Genomic DNA, 14,658 nt, shown 5'->3' on the forward strand with positions numbered 1-14,658 from the left:
AAAATAAATTAAAGTTTTTAAACATCATTTTTAATGTGCCCCTGTTCATGTGACTGAGTCACATGCGAGGACATGATTCTCTCATTTTTAAAACCTTTAATTTTGAATCCACAATTCTTCAGCTTCCTGAGGCAGCTCTGTGCTTTCAGGGAGCTTTCAGTGTGCACTGCCCTGCGCTTACACAGACTTTAGCACTCCTCCCACCCCCACCCCTGCAGCACTGAACTCCTTAGCACACCTTTCACACTGGCTGGCCGTTAATTGGCCAGCCAGCATGAAATCGTGGTCGGAGGCCGGTCTTGGGAAACGGACCTTTTCCCAGCTGCTCCTGGGCTTGTCCGCCACACCCACCCGATGAAAGGAAAATTCTGCCCTATACTTTTTTAAAAAATTATAGCCCAGCAGAGTTAAATACCTTGGCAGCTTTGACAGTTTGAATGAGCTTTTACGGTTCTTTGACAGCTTGACAGTTCTTTGACAGCTTGGACAATTTCAATGAGTTTATACATTTTGTCACACAATCGTGCCTGCAGCAGATCTGTCCCAAAGGGTGACTTACCTCTCCCAAAGGTGTCCCAGGACCATATCCAAAGGGGTACATCTCCAAACGGGTGACCTGTCTATCCAAAGGGGTATCTTACCTATCCAAAAGGGCATCTTGACTTATATGGGCAGTTTCCCCTGTGAACCATGGATGTGTGATTTATAACCTGCCCCCATTTCCCCCATCCCCTGTGAAAATGGGGGAGGCCAGGCTCAAGGGTGAGGCATCCGGATTCAGGCCTCTGATACCATTTGCACATTCTGTCTGCAATTCAAAATTCAGGCCTTAGTGTTTGAAATTTTATCTAAATTATTGCAATGACAAAAAATTAACCAAGAAATTAACGTAAATATCATTTTCAATCCAAACTACACAAGCAGACGAAGCACATCATTGTAAAGAAACATGGTTTGCAGTTTAATCTATGTTTCTGATTTCAAAAGCTGATTGGAGATATAAAAGACAATGCTTTGGTTCCATTGCCACGCGTCTATAAACCAGTCAATCAAAATAGCCATGCCAGTGAATTGAACTGTGCACATTCACTGTTCCACTCAGTTCACCATCCATTTGGGCTTACTGCTTGACTAGTTAAGTAGCTGTTAATGAGCATTATAGGAGGTGAATCGTGATTGACGTGGCTGTTGTTAGTAAAGCTAATGAAATCAGATAGAGCAAATTTACCCAATGGAAAACTGCAGTAATTAGCATTTCTTACTGTAACAATAAATAAAAAATAGCAAATTTAATGCACCTCTTTATAAAAGTTGAACATATGCCCATTGCTACTTCAGAATATAATTGTTTTTTGGCTACAGGAACACTTATGTTGTAATTAAAGTATTCAAGTCAGCTGGAACCATGCACCACGTGTAATCCTTGCATAACAATGATTTTTAGTCTACTAAATGCTGTTGAAATCCTTACAAGTCAGATTCCTTAACAAGGATTTTAGCTGAGACTCAATGGTAGCATCCTCAGCTCTGAGACTAAGGTCAGTGGGTTCAAGTCCCATTCCGGGCACTTGAGCACAAAATCAAGGCTGACACTCCAGTGGAGCTCTGAAGGAGTGCTGCACTATCAGAGATACTGTCTTTCTGATGAGATGTTAAACAGGAACCCCGTTTGCCATTTTGGAAACCTAAAAATCCCACGGCGCTATTTGAAGAGGGGAAGGGGAGTTCTCCAGATACCCTGGCCGATATTTATCTCTCAACTGACATAAAGCAGATTGTCTGGTCATTATCATGTTATTGTTTGTGGGATCTTGCTGTGCACAAATTGGCTGCCATGTTTCTTACATTATGACAGTAGATAAACTTCAAAAACATTTCATTGGCTGTAAAGCATGTTGAGATGTACTGAGGTAATGACAGGTGCTATATAAATACATGCCTTTTTGCTTCATATGAGCTTGATAATTGGATTTCAAGGTGAGAGATACATGCACACAACAGAAATTCATGGGTAAAGCTTTATCCTAGCACTGTGGTTTTTGAAATGGACTTTAAACGAAGCTTCTAACATTAAACATGTTCTCCCTTGTTGCAGTGTTGTGCTTCTTTTTTATTTTGCTGTACTGATTTACTTGTAGGGAGACAGCATTTACTACAGTTTGGCTGGTCATGAGTAATTTGGTTCTGATTCCATTCTCATAGGTGCTAAGCTTTAAAGTTGCAACCTCACACCCCTCAAGCATGTAAGTTCGTTCTGTTTTTCCTGGGCTTAACAAAAATCTTGGCATTACTGTAAAAAGTGCCAGTCATCCTCCCATGAGTTAACAGATTCGTATTTTAACATTGGAAAGTAAATACATGGTTATGAAGATAACAATTCAGCAATCAGCCATTTGATTAGACTTTTCAAAAGCTGTGAATAAAAACACTTTTTGCTGAAACACATGTCTGGCTGGCTGCAGGAACAAACAGTTAAACTTGGAAATCACTGTTACTGATCTACACTGGTGTTCCATTTTAAGGTATACAAGACCAGTTTGGACCGGTACCAGTCTTTTCCAAGTTTTACTGTTCTTTCTTCTGGAAGAATTCTTTAAATTTAGTTTCCATGGAGTAAGAAGTACTGAAAGAGTCAAAGAATTTTGCTCCATGTAGAAATTCTAGAAGGCTTGTAGTTTGTTTACCTGAATGGTATTCAGTAAATAAATGCACTTTGTGTGAGATTCTGATTTCTATGGACCAGAAAGGTTTCAATCCCCTTGTAAGTGCCACGCCAGCCAGTGTGCTGGGTCAGATTGCTGGGCACATTGTTCTTGGCCAAGAGGGAGAAAATCAGCAAAGGATCCCATTCCTGATGACCACCAGTGACCTCTGACCAAAGTTTTGGGTTTTGGTGTTGGGTGCAGGCGGGATACATACGAACATACAAACAAGGAGCAGGAGTTGGCCACTCAGCCCCTCGAGCCTACTCTGCCATTCAATAAGATCATGGCTGATCTGAAATCTGTATCCCATCTACTGCCGATAACCTATCACCCCCTTGCTTACCAAGAATCTATCCACCTCTGCCTTAAAAATAATCAAAGACTCTGCTTCCACCACCTTTTCAGGAAGAGAGTTCCAAAGACTCACGACCCTCTGAGTGAAAAAATTTCACCTCATCTCTGTTTCAAATGGGTAACCCACTATTTTTAAACAGTTATCCCTAGTTCTAGGTTCTCCCACAAGAGGAAACATCCTCTCCACATCCACCCTGTCAAGACCCCTCAGGATCTTGTATGTTTTAATCAAGGGATATGGCTCAGCACTGATGGTTACCTACATTCAGGTAGTCCTTAACACCACTGACTATTGTGATTCGCTCAAGAACAGTGGCACTTGATTGAGGGCTGCTGATGCCTGTGGAACTTGACCCAGCATGAGTCACAATATGTAGCAAGGAGGAAGGAGATAAAGTTGAGGAAGGTGGGGCTAACATTCAATATTAGGAACACTTGTTAACTGTTTTAAACTTAAGCATCCTCTACTGCTATTATTGCCCAGCGTTCATCAGTGCAGCACTGTCAGTGTCTGAGTGAGGAGCCCCAGCTCATGCCATTCACTTGGGACAGTGGGAGTGGTGACAGAGCTCCACAATTCCACATTCAGGTGCATGAAACATACTAGTCTCTTACAACAGGATGGACAACAGAAATAGTCAGAGTCAATGGAAGTGAAAGTGAGGGGAGATGTAAAAGGGACAGGGACAGCCAATTTACAATGACCCATTACATGGAATCGCACAAAGACACGATCTATCCCTGTCTGCATCATCTTAACCCTGACAGTAACCTGTTTAACGTTAACACTGACAAAAAAGGTAATTCATCTAAATACATTAATGGTGAATTAAAATACTGCACAAAGGAATTCAAGCTCCAATATTAATTAACATTTTGCTTATCCCATCTGCATTAGCTTTAGGGCTATTGACATTAGGCACTCTTAAAAGTCACTTAACAAGACCATGTTCTGTTCTTTCTCACCTGCTATATTATCTTGCTTCAACTGTTATCTGTCTCTTTGAATGTACTAATAATAGTTATCACCACAATAACTAATTTTATCAAAAATCTTTTATTAACCCTGCTTAGAGAGGGAGTGCAGTGAAAGGGAGGGAGGTTGGGAGGTTAGACTGATGCAGTAGCCAACAACTTCAATATGGATTTGTAATATGTTTCTTTTATTAGAATAACCTTATCAGCAAGTTGTCATTAGTGTTAGCAAACTAATACTAATTCAAAAAGCATTACAAAACTGACACTAGGTGAAACTGTGGGTGGGGGCGGGGGGCAAGTTTTAATCTGCCCCATCACCCTCTCCCCACAATAGGTAGGAGGTAGCTGGGGGAGGGGTGAGGGCTAGGGGAGGGAGGGAAGGGGACATTAAATCTATAAGACCTGATTCCAACCCACCGGTCCTCCATCAGTTTTGACTACCATGTATTTGAGAGGTCCACAAATAACGTGAGGTGGCTCAGTGATTAAAACATGCTAATGAAGCTGGGTTCCCCGGATTTTGTGACATTAACGCTGGCCCCTGCTGTGTTTTCCAGAGACCTGGCAGCTAAAGTAAGGTGGGTGTAGACAAATACAATAGGTTAATGCTTTTCGAGTAGTACCTGTGATGCAGAAAGAACTGGATGCTTCCCCCAATACTTCAAAAAAATATTCTGTCAAGATTAGACAATCCCTCCGTTCCCTAAACCCAGGACCTTTACCCATTCCCACCGCCCCCCCCCCCCAACCCCCAGTTGACCATCCAACTCTTCCCGCACTCACCAATCCACAATGTTTCCCGGTTACCTGTGTCCCCAGTGGTCCCCAGCTGTGGCCCTTCTACCACTGGTTTTCCATCCAACAGCCGCTAGACTGGAAAACTGAGCAAAAAACCTTTTTAAATATGGCAGAATATCCCCACTTCAGGCATCTGTGGGCTGCCCCTTCCCCTCCCCATCAAAAATATCCCTGCTCCCTCCCCATGTTCCCCTAAGTATTGGTACCTGTATATTGAGTCAATTACAGTTCGAATTGTGTTATTTAATAACTATCACTATGTTAGAATCTAATCCTAACTCAGCTGTAGCAAACTGACACTATTTCAAAATGTGTAACACAATTGTAACACAAGTAGTTACCAAATCAACATAACTCAAACTGTGTTACTTAACCAACAGCAACTTAAACTGAAGCATGTCATGAAGCTACTAATGTAAATAATATTTTGGAAAATGTTTTTCTTTTGGAATGGAAGTTTAGCCTATGGGTATGTATTGGTTGGATTGGAGTCAGCTAGTCTGGGTGCTTTGATATGTACTAGTTTTTGAGATGTAAACAGAGAGGTAGGGTGTATTTGCATTTTTTGAATAGAGCATTCAAGAGGTGGGGTAAAAACTTGATGCCTTTCGAGCAGCTACCAAGCCATATGTTTATATTACTAATAAAATTGGTGCAATGAATGGGGGTTACATTGTTAAAAGGTAAAGTTCAATGAGACTGGTGGGATGATGAGGATTTGAATTCAATCAGTGGCGGTAGGTATAACTTCAGTAGTTTTCGGGAGTGCAGGCAGAGGCAATGTGAGATCAAAAGGCAGCTGCAAGCCTCCAACTGGCTCCACAGTGAAAAGAACCTCATTTTGAATTCGTAAAGTGAAAATGCTTTGCCTGGTGTTTGGTTAAGTCTCTGGGTTGCTGTTGCCTTAATGGAGATTAGTTTGGGAATTTGTTTAAAGCAATGATAGTAGTAATTTGTAGCCATGTGTATATATTTTAACCTATGTAAATTAATAAAATGTTTCAATTACTTTAATGTAAAGCCTCAAGAACTGAAGGCCTGATTCCTGAATTTAAGGTTGCATCTCAAACGTAACACTTAAAATTAAAGGTTATGACAGTTATTTAAAGTTTCCCTCTGGGATTTTTAAATAACTCCGCTTTACTAAGTGCATCAGTCATAACAAGCAATGCACTATTCATTAAAGTGTTCATCCTTTTAAATTGTTAACGTGCGTGAACAATATTAATTACACAAGTCTGCAAGGTTTTGTATCTTTGGATAGAATAATACTTTAAACCTCAGATGCTGCCTACTGTAAAATTGTGTGTAATGCTTTTTTTTTTCTTTTTACTTCAGGGAGTTTTTATTGTAAGACTGACAACACAAACCCTGAGGTGTTCACCCAGTATCTTCTAAATGGAAAACAATGGAACTTGAAGTGAGAGCTGGATTGCATTATTAAACCCTCCTGCTGGACTGCATTATAAAGGACAACCATTCAATGAGTTGGTATTCAACCACCCTGTCTGAAAATGGAAACTAAGCAATAATTTGCTTTCTGAAGTTTTTGAACTTCAGGAGTTTTTTGGAGTCTATAGATAATACAACTGCATCTATATATAACAGAATTAAGGTTAATAGCATATGCAATCCTAACAAATATATTTTGGAGCCTTAAGATCTGTTCTCAATTTCCAAAGGAAATTATGAAGGAAAGATTTGATTGTGTTAAGTTATGGTTATAAAATGTTTCTACATGATGACTGTGAGTGTGAACATTGTGTGGGTGTCAAGGTACTACTTTTAAGCACAGCTGAATGCAACTTGTATCAATTGTAATGAAATTTTCAGCTAAAAAGGGCAAAGCTTTCAGTAATTTTCCTATGACTGTCAATTTTATTGCTAAAAGGCAACCCTTTCTGTTTTATCATAGTGATTATTTTACTGAAAACTAACACCTTATAAACTCACTATTCCTGATCCTTGTAACTGCTGCAATTTGACACAATTGCAGATGAATTGCACAAGGCTTTAAATATATGTGAAGTTGCTTACATTATCATCTGATATTAAATTTATGGTATTGCCTGATATTTAATTTTACCAATTTGAGTTGAATGAAGAATTTTGACTGGCATCTGTGTTTACTGACAACACATCAGAGCCTAACTAATTATATCTGATAGGAGTGCTTAATTTCAGTCATTTATGGTAGAATTGATGTCTCTGTTACCTCCACGTGCATTCCTATACACAGGTGGCACCCAGTTTTGGGTTCCTTCAACACAACCTTGAGCAAAGTCCATCAATGGAGATAAAACTTGAGAAGCAAATCATGATGTAATGTTTGTTAGTAGAAAGTTTCTATGCACAGGATTATTTGAAATGTCTGGCGTTCTGTATCTAGGCTCCCAAATCTAACATGTGAAAGTATGAGTGACAGTGTCACTCAGTCCATTCTGAAACTTTTACTTCAGCAGTTACAACTTTTTTCACACAATGGTCGAATCATACTGCACAGAATAAGGCCACACTGCCTGTGCAATAAAGTACAGTACTTTCAATATCATTCTACTCATTATCCCCTCTCTTATAATTCTATGGGCACAATGCATAAAATGCATTGTTGTTCTGTGTGTTTATTATTATTCTATGAGTATGTAGGGTTATCTTGGTTTATTATCCATATACATGAAGAAATGCGAGACATATTTACAAGCTTGGAGGTTGAACTAAATGGAACAAGATTTTATATAACCTGCATGGTAAGACAGCACTTTAAAAATCTGCTGCTTGCTACGTATAAGAGTTTAAAAACAAGGATAAGCCCTTTAGTCCTTGCAAGCTACATGTGCAATGTATGCTAAGCTTTCACTAGCATGGGCAGCCAACACTCCGTGTACCATAGATTGATCCACATCCTTCCTTGCTCACTGCTGTAAGTGTACAACAATCCACATACTTATCCAATGAACCACCAGCAAAACTTTCATTTTACACTTTTATTATTTATTTTCTGATTACATTACAATATTACTTTTGATTCTATTATTATAGAATGGCACACAAAATGCCATCCCAGCTATAATTGCAAAGAATACAGTCCAAGCTACATAAATAAAAACCTACAGTGATTTATTTTCTGCTGCTCTAAGCTTCACATTCCCTTCATTCCAACAAGATAAGCGCTGCTGATTTTATAAACAATGTGCTGCCAGCTCAGTTTAAAGGCTGATACAGCTCATTAGCCTCTTTTTCTAGTTGTCAGTGTTACACCTTTTTAAGTTGTGTAATATGCCACATCAAGTTCTCACTTCCCTGAATATTGAGAGTCTGAAGGGACAGAAAAATCAATACTTCAGCCTCAGTCAGGATTAATGTTACCCTCCTGTTGCTTATCACTGTGAGTTCTTATGCATGTTGAAACAAAACAACTTGCATTTATATAGCGCCTTTCATGACTTCAGTATGTCTCAAATCATTTTACAGCCAATGAAGTACTTTTTGAAATGTAGTCACAGCCACAATGTGGGGAAGCGTGGTAGCCAACTTTTACCCACAAACAGCTTCGAGATGTTGACCAAATCGTGTTTCCTCCACAATCAATGACAGATTTATTTTTTGAATAAGCTGAGACACATTACAAAGTTTCTTGTTTGGAAGTACAGAAAGGCTGCATTGTATTGATTGTTTTCTTTTTTAGTGAACTAGAACAGGTACTTTTGGATTTAGCTCCCCCATTCTTAAAGTGCTCTGTTTAGAAACACTGGTAAAAGTTGATTGGGAGGGAAGCAACATGATGGAATCTACCTGCCCTCACAAGGTCCACATAATGTCACAGAAAATATCCAGACAAGGATTTACAAATTTCAGCAAATACAGCTGTTAATGTTAGAGTACATCTTAACTCTTAATGCTTGCTTGATCTTGGTATAGTTTTTTTTTATCCATAGTTATATATAAGAATAATATTTTTCCACTATTCTATTATAAATTAACTGTACCTATTGCAGGCAGTAGGTACTTTTTAATAATTGTTTATGTTTCTGTTAGACCTTTAGTGTGTTGTGAACCTTGTTTATATAGATATGAAATAATTAAGAATGCATTTATTAAAGAGAAGGACTGCAATGTTTTTAAGTTGATCCCGTTCAAAGGAAAAGTTTTTATTGCTTTCATCTGTTCCAGTCTGAATGCAGCACATTTATTGGGTTTTGTATTTTTCATTTGTACTTTCTAGAACATTTAAAAATGCTGAGCAGCTAATCTGAAAGGCAATGTGTTAAGACATGTTTGTTCCTCCGTATATAAACCTGGCAAAATGTTTTAGAGCTGCAAATCAACCATGCAGAGCCTGACTCCTGCCATGTTGGATGAGTTCAAGGTCTTACATACATCCATAGATTGGTATGAATTTGTATCCACAATCAAATACAGGGAGCTCCCCATTTCAAGGCCACTTGAATTGGTCCTTGTTCCAGTCCTACTCCGGCCCCCTCCCGCAACTCTTTCTCCGGTACATCGATGCCTGTTTCGGTGCTGCTTCATGATCTCACCTGGACCTGGAAAGATTTATTAATTTTGCTTCCAATTTCCACCCCTTCATCACTTTCACATTGTCTATCCCTGACATTTCCTTTCCCCTCCTTGATCTCTCTGTCTCAATTTCTGGTGATAGACTGTCATCCAATATTCATTACAAGCCTACCGACTCCCACAGCTACCTCGACTACAGTTCCTCGCACATCTGCTTCCTGTAAGGACTCCATCTCATTCTCTCAGTTCCTTTGCCTCCGTCGCATCCGTTCCGATGATGACACATTCCAAAACAGTGCTTCTGACATGTCTTCCTTCTTCCTTAACCAAGGTTTCCCACCCACGGTGGTTGACAGGGCCCTCAACCGTGTCCGGCCCATCTCCCGCGCATCCGCTCTCACACCTTCCTCTCCCTCCCAGAACCATGATAGGGTCCCCCTTGTCCTCACTTTTCACCCCACCAGCCTCCGCATTCAAAGGATCATCCTCTGCCATTTCTGCCAACTCCAGCATGATGCCACCACCAAATACATCTTCCCTTCATCCCCCCCGTTGGCATTCCATAGGGACCGTTCCATCCGGGACACCCTGGTCCACTCCTCCATCATCTCCAACACTCAACCCCCTCCCACGGCACCTTCCCATGCAATCGCAGAAGGTGCAACACCTGCCCCTTTGCTTTCCCCTTCCTCACCGTTCAAGGGCTCAAACACTCCTTTCAAGTGAAGCAGCATTTCACTTGCACTCTTCCCTCAATTTAGTCTACTGCATTCGCTGCTCCCATTGGAGAGACCAAACGCAGACTGAGTGACCGCTTTGCAGAACACCTTCGGTTTGTCCGCAAGCATTACCCAGACCTCCCTGTCGCTTGCCATTTCAACACACCACCCTGCTCTCATGCCCACATGTCCGTACTTTGCCTGCTGCAATGTTCCAGTGAAGCTCAACGCAAACTGGAGGAACAGCACCTCATCTTCCGACTAGGCACTTTACAGCCTTCCGGACTTAACATTGAGCTCAACAATTTCAGACCATTAACTCTCTCCTGCATCCCCATCCCTTTTTGATTCCCACCCCCGTTTTTCTATATTCATTTTTATTTTTTAAAAATAATTAATTAATTGTTTCTCCCCCCCCCCACCCCACTTATTTTCATTATTATTATTATTTTTAAAATTTATTTCCATTTTTATTTATTGTTTTATCCCCAGCTTTTAGCCTTTTCGATCTTTTTCCCACCACTGTCTCCTCCCCCCACCCCACCCCCACTCGGGCTATCTGTCTCTTTCCAGAGCGCTTACCCTGGTCTAGCTATTACCACTTTCTGCTTTCCACTCTTAATGTCACCATTAGCACCTCCTTTAGCCAGGACCACCACCATTAACACCCCTTTGACCTTCTGTTTATGACATCTTTTGCAATCTCTCCTTTACCTCCACCAATCGCTGGCCTTCTATCCAGCTTCACCTGTCCCACCCCCCCCCCTTTAAACACTATATATTTCACCACATTTCTACTTCCCTTTAGCTCTGAAGATGAGTCATACGGACTCGAAATGTTAACTCTGTCTTTCTCTCCACAGATGCTGTCAGACCTGCTGAGTTTTTCCAGCAATTTTTGTTTCTGTTTCAGATTTCCAGCATCCGCAGTATTTTGCCTTTATCACTTGAATTGGTTGATCAATTCACACCATGTTTACAGCTTTCTACTGTCCCCCAATTAGTAACAAATATGGAAGCTATACGATTAATTGGCAATTGCACTGTTAAAATGAATTGACATTACTTTACATGGTAGGGCCAGGAAATACTAAACTGACAAAATAACAAATAGTAACTTCAGTGAGGGAAAAAAAGATAGGATTTCATTTCAAAGGGAATCATTTTGCCCTTGGGCAACAGTGTAAAATGCCCAATAATGAACCAGTCACCTGTTATACATCTCCCCTTATTTTTATTTCTGTTTAAGTCACTGGAAATAAAAATAGGGAGAGATACACATCAGGAGAGTACAGCAGGTGGCAATACATTACAAAGTCAAAATTGCCTCCAAAGGTACATGAAGTAAAACTTTCCTTGAAAAAATAGTAATTAGTTTGATCATAACCACAATATTTGAAACTATAGTGAATATTTGTCTTCAATAATTTACTCATACTTACCTAAACAAGTGATAACATTGCTTATGACTAAGCATTGCAATTGTAAAATTCACAATTTTTTTGCATATTATAGCAAATGATGGCAGTGAGCGAGCTCAAAATGGTTAGACTAATCCAGCAATTTAGATGACACTGTAAGGTAATGCCAATCAAATGCCTCAGGGTTAGAATTGCTTTAAATCTCATCAGCAACCATGAAGTATCATATACGTTGTATTATTGTCGGTCCATTGCAACTGAAAGCATAAACAATATTGTAAAAGATCAGAAAATTGTACTTCAAAAAAAATAAATTATAGATCTTTTTAAAACATTTTGTGGTACAAAAGACAATCTTTGCAAAGCCACTCAGCAAGATTTATTGCACTAGCCAAAGGTGTGTCTCTTTTCATACTCGACACTGTTTCATTTTGTGCCATTGCTTTAATCAATTGCTACCTATACACTTACCATACATTACAACCTGTTGGTCACCCTGATTGTCCCATTATTGACACTCTTAACCTCACTGGTTGCCACATTGCTTAGCAACAAAGATCTTGTAATTCTGCTGCTCACTTCATAGTCCCTTATGCAACAGCCCCCAGGTTTAGTGACGTGTCCCTCCAGCACCTTTTGGAGCCGTGGATGCCCGTCCTGATGTCTTTTACCCCCGCTCTGGCTGCAGCAGGGGCAGCGGCATCACCAATCCAGCATGGGAGGTGGTGGCAGCACCAATGCCCCGCAAAAGAGGACAACCACCCAGTGCCACTACAGGATGAATGGTCTCATCTGTTCCGCCAGGGTAACTCACTCTTCTCATCGCTCTCAACTGCAACACTCACAAACCCATCACACACCCACAGGGATCTCACACCTCAAGGGACAATACCACTGACTCTCACACACACCCTCACATCTCCATCAGGTTCATACCCTCTCGAGCTTATGTCCTCATCCTGTCCATGGCTCCGCTCACCACACAAACATTCCACACAGTGCCATGTGTCCTGCTCACACTCTCTCCATCTGTTTTCGTGCAGGAGAAGCATGCTCACATCAGCAGGGAGAGGTCCCAGGCTGGGGGTGGAGTGGCCCACATTCGGCTCCTCACTCACTTTGAGGAGTGTGCCAACACTCTGACTGGTGAGGAAATGAACTGTGGCTACGGTAATGGTGAGTTTGATGGTGAACACCCACCTGATTATCTTGCACCACATCATCCCTCTCTCACTGTAACTGAGTGCTCTCTCTCCTGCTTTTGACTCTGTTGCCATGCACTAATTATCTCTACTTTGTTTCACAGGGAGCTCTGCCAAGCGACCGACACCCTCAACCAGCCAGTCCCTCAGCTCCATCCACATTCTCACCTCCAGCCAAGAGGACACCTCCTCCATTGAAGAGCTGGAAATAAGCAGCCTGGAAAACCCGTCACAGCGCTTACCCACACCCTGCACCAGCGCAGAGACACACATCTCAGTGGGACCTAGATCTAGAGCAGGCTCGAGGTCACAATCTGGTGGACACCACATGGACACGTGTCCACAGCAGGAGGAGGCAGGTTCAGCCGAGCTCCCCGGCACTCAGAGGACTGCTGGGGAAGAGGCACCTGTGAGGGTCCGGGTCAGATGATGATCCTTTGGATTTGGCCTTCCAACTCATCCTGGAGAGTCAGCAGAAGGTGGGGGAACATAACGCAGAGCTGTTGGAAGCCCTCAAAAGAGTGAAACATGAGTTATAGGAGTGCGACTGTCTGCTCCCTGATAAAGTGATGCCCACATGTGCACATATGGAGGTCTCCATGGGGAGGATGGCAGATTCTCCCCAGAAGAATGCGGAGATGCGTACAGATCTACACCCCATTACTGGAACCATGGGTGAGTTCCTGCAGTGATAACATGAGAGGGAATTGGGGCACCTCAATGTCCCTCCAGCTGCTCCTTCTCCTCAACGAGTCAGGCCGGGGCCCTCAGGCATCCGAAGGGAGGAGGAGCGACAGCTGGACACCCCTGGGTCATGCACTCAGGAATCTCAGAAGCTGACCTCCCCCTCTGAGCCCCTCGAACCTGTCCACTATCAAAGCAGAGGAAGCAGCCGGACATGAGTGACTCTGGAGGGAGAAGAGTGTGTGTGTGGCAGGGCCTTTCAGAGTCTCGTGTAAGCCTCTCCCACACACGTGGATCCTTCCCATTTCACACTCACCTCAATGTTCTGAGCATTTTCAATGCTGCCTGCTGGGATTCGCTTTCATCTGAACTGACCTGCATCTCCGTCCTCCCACTGATCACACTCCCATGCAGCATCTGATCTCGCCCACCACGATTCTCATTTCACTTTTGATTTGGACAGCATGATGCTAAGTTCCCCCCATCTTTTACCCTCCCCCAGTCATGCATTTCCTTTCCCCCATCAAAGTTAACCTCCCCTGACATCACCTTCCACCAACCCCTTCTTAACCTACCAGCCACAACTCTTTTCCTTCAGGATGTCCAGGTGAATGTGCACATTCCCTTTCTTCCCGAAAATCCCAATTCCATCCACGTTAACCTCCCCGACCTCCCCCTTCCCATCCCGTGTCTGCCTCTGAGTCCCTACCAACCACCAACCACTCCTACCGCTCCCGTTAAACCTTCACTCTCCCACCCTACTGCCTCACTCTGCCCTCGGTCATCCTCACCATTCCTTTGTTCCACACCCACCCTCAGTTCACTACCCAGGAGGCAAACATGGACTCATCAGAGCTGTCCCTTGGACATCCCCCCTCCGGACCCCTTCCACCCTTGGAACCCCTTCCCCCCTCGAGACCCCTTCCCCCCGGAACTTCTTCCCCCCTCCAGACCCCTTCCCCCACAGAACACCATCCTCCATCCAGATGCCTTCTTCACCGGAGCCCCTGCCTACCCCCACCCCCCGCTTTAGTCCTCCTACCCGCCCAAACTTCCTCCCTGCTTAGTCCCTCCCCCATCCTGACTCCTTCAGACACTGTTACCTCTTCCTTCGTCCTTAGTCCTTCCCCTTCCCAATTCCTTCCTCCAGCCTTACCTCTTCCTCCAGCCTTACTCCTTCCCCCTTCACGACTTCTTCCTCCACCCTTACTCCCTCTTCTCTCCACACCCCTTCCTCCCCCTGGACTCCCAACCCTCTCTGCACTCCTTCCTCCACCCT

The 14,658-nt window shown here is 42.6% G+C and overlaps 1 protein-coding gene across 1 annotated transcript in view; it reads left to right on the forward strand.

Moving 5' to 3' along the window:
• The window catches only part of LOC144691355 (uncharacterized), a 215,509-nt gene extending 208,123 nt beyond the window's left edge, over positions 1 to 7,386 (forward strand). The window contains exon 36 of the mRNA XM_078559369.1: positions 6,174 to 7,386. Within this exon, the coding sequence (XP_078415495.1) occupies positions 6,174 to 6,259 (86 nt within the window). The 3' untranslated portion in view covers positions 6,260 to 7,386. The remainder of the gene's footprint in view (positions 1 to 6,173) is intronic.
• Positions 7,387 to 14,658: the final 7,272 nt, after the last annotated feature.

This window comes from Cetorhinus maximus, chromosome 16, assembly GCF_964194155.1.
Source record: "Cetorhinus maximus chromosome 16, sCetMax3.hap1.1, whole genome shotgun sequence".
In the NCBI taxonomy this organism is placed as follows: domain Eukaryota; kingdom Metazoa; phylum Chordata; class Chondrichthyes; order Lamniformes; family Cetorhinidae; genus Cetorhinus; species Cetorhinus maximus.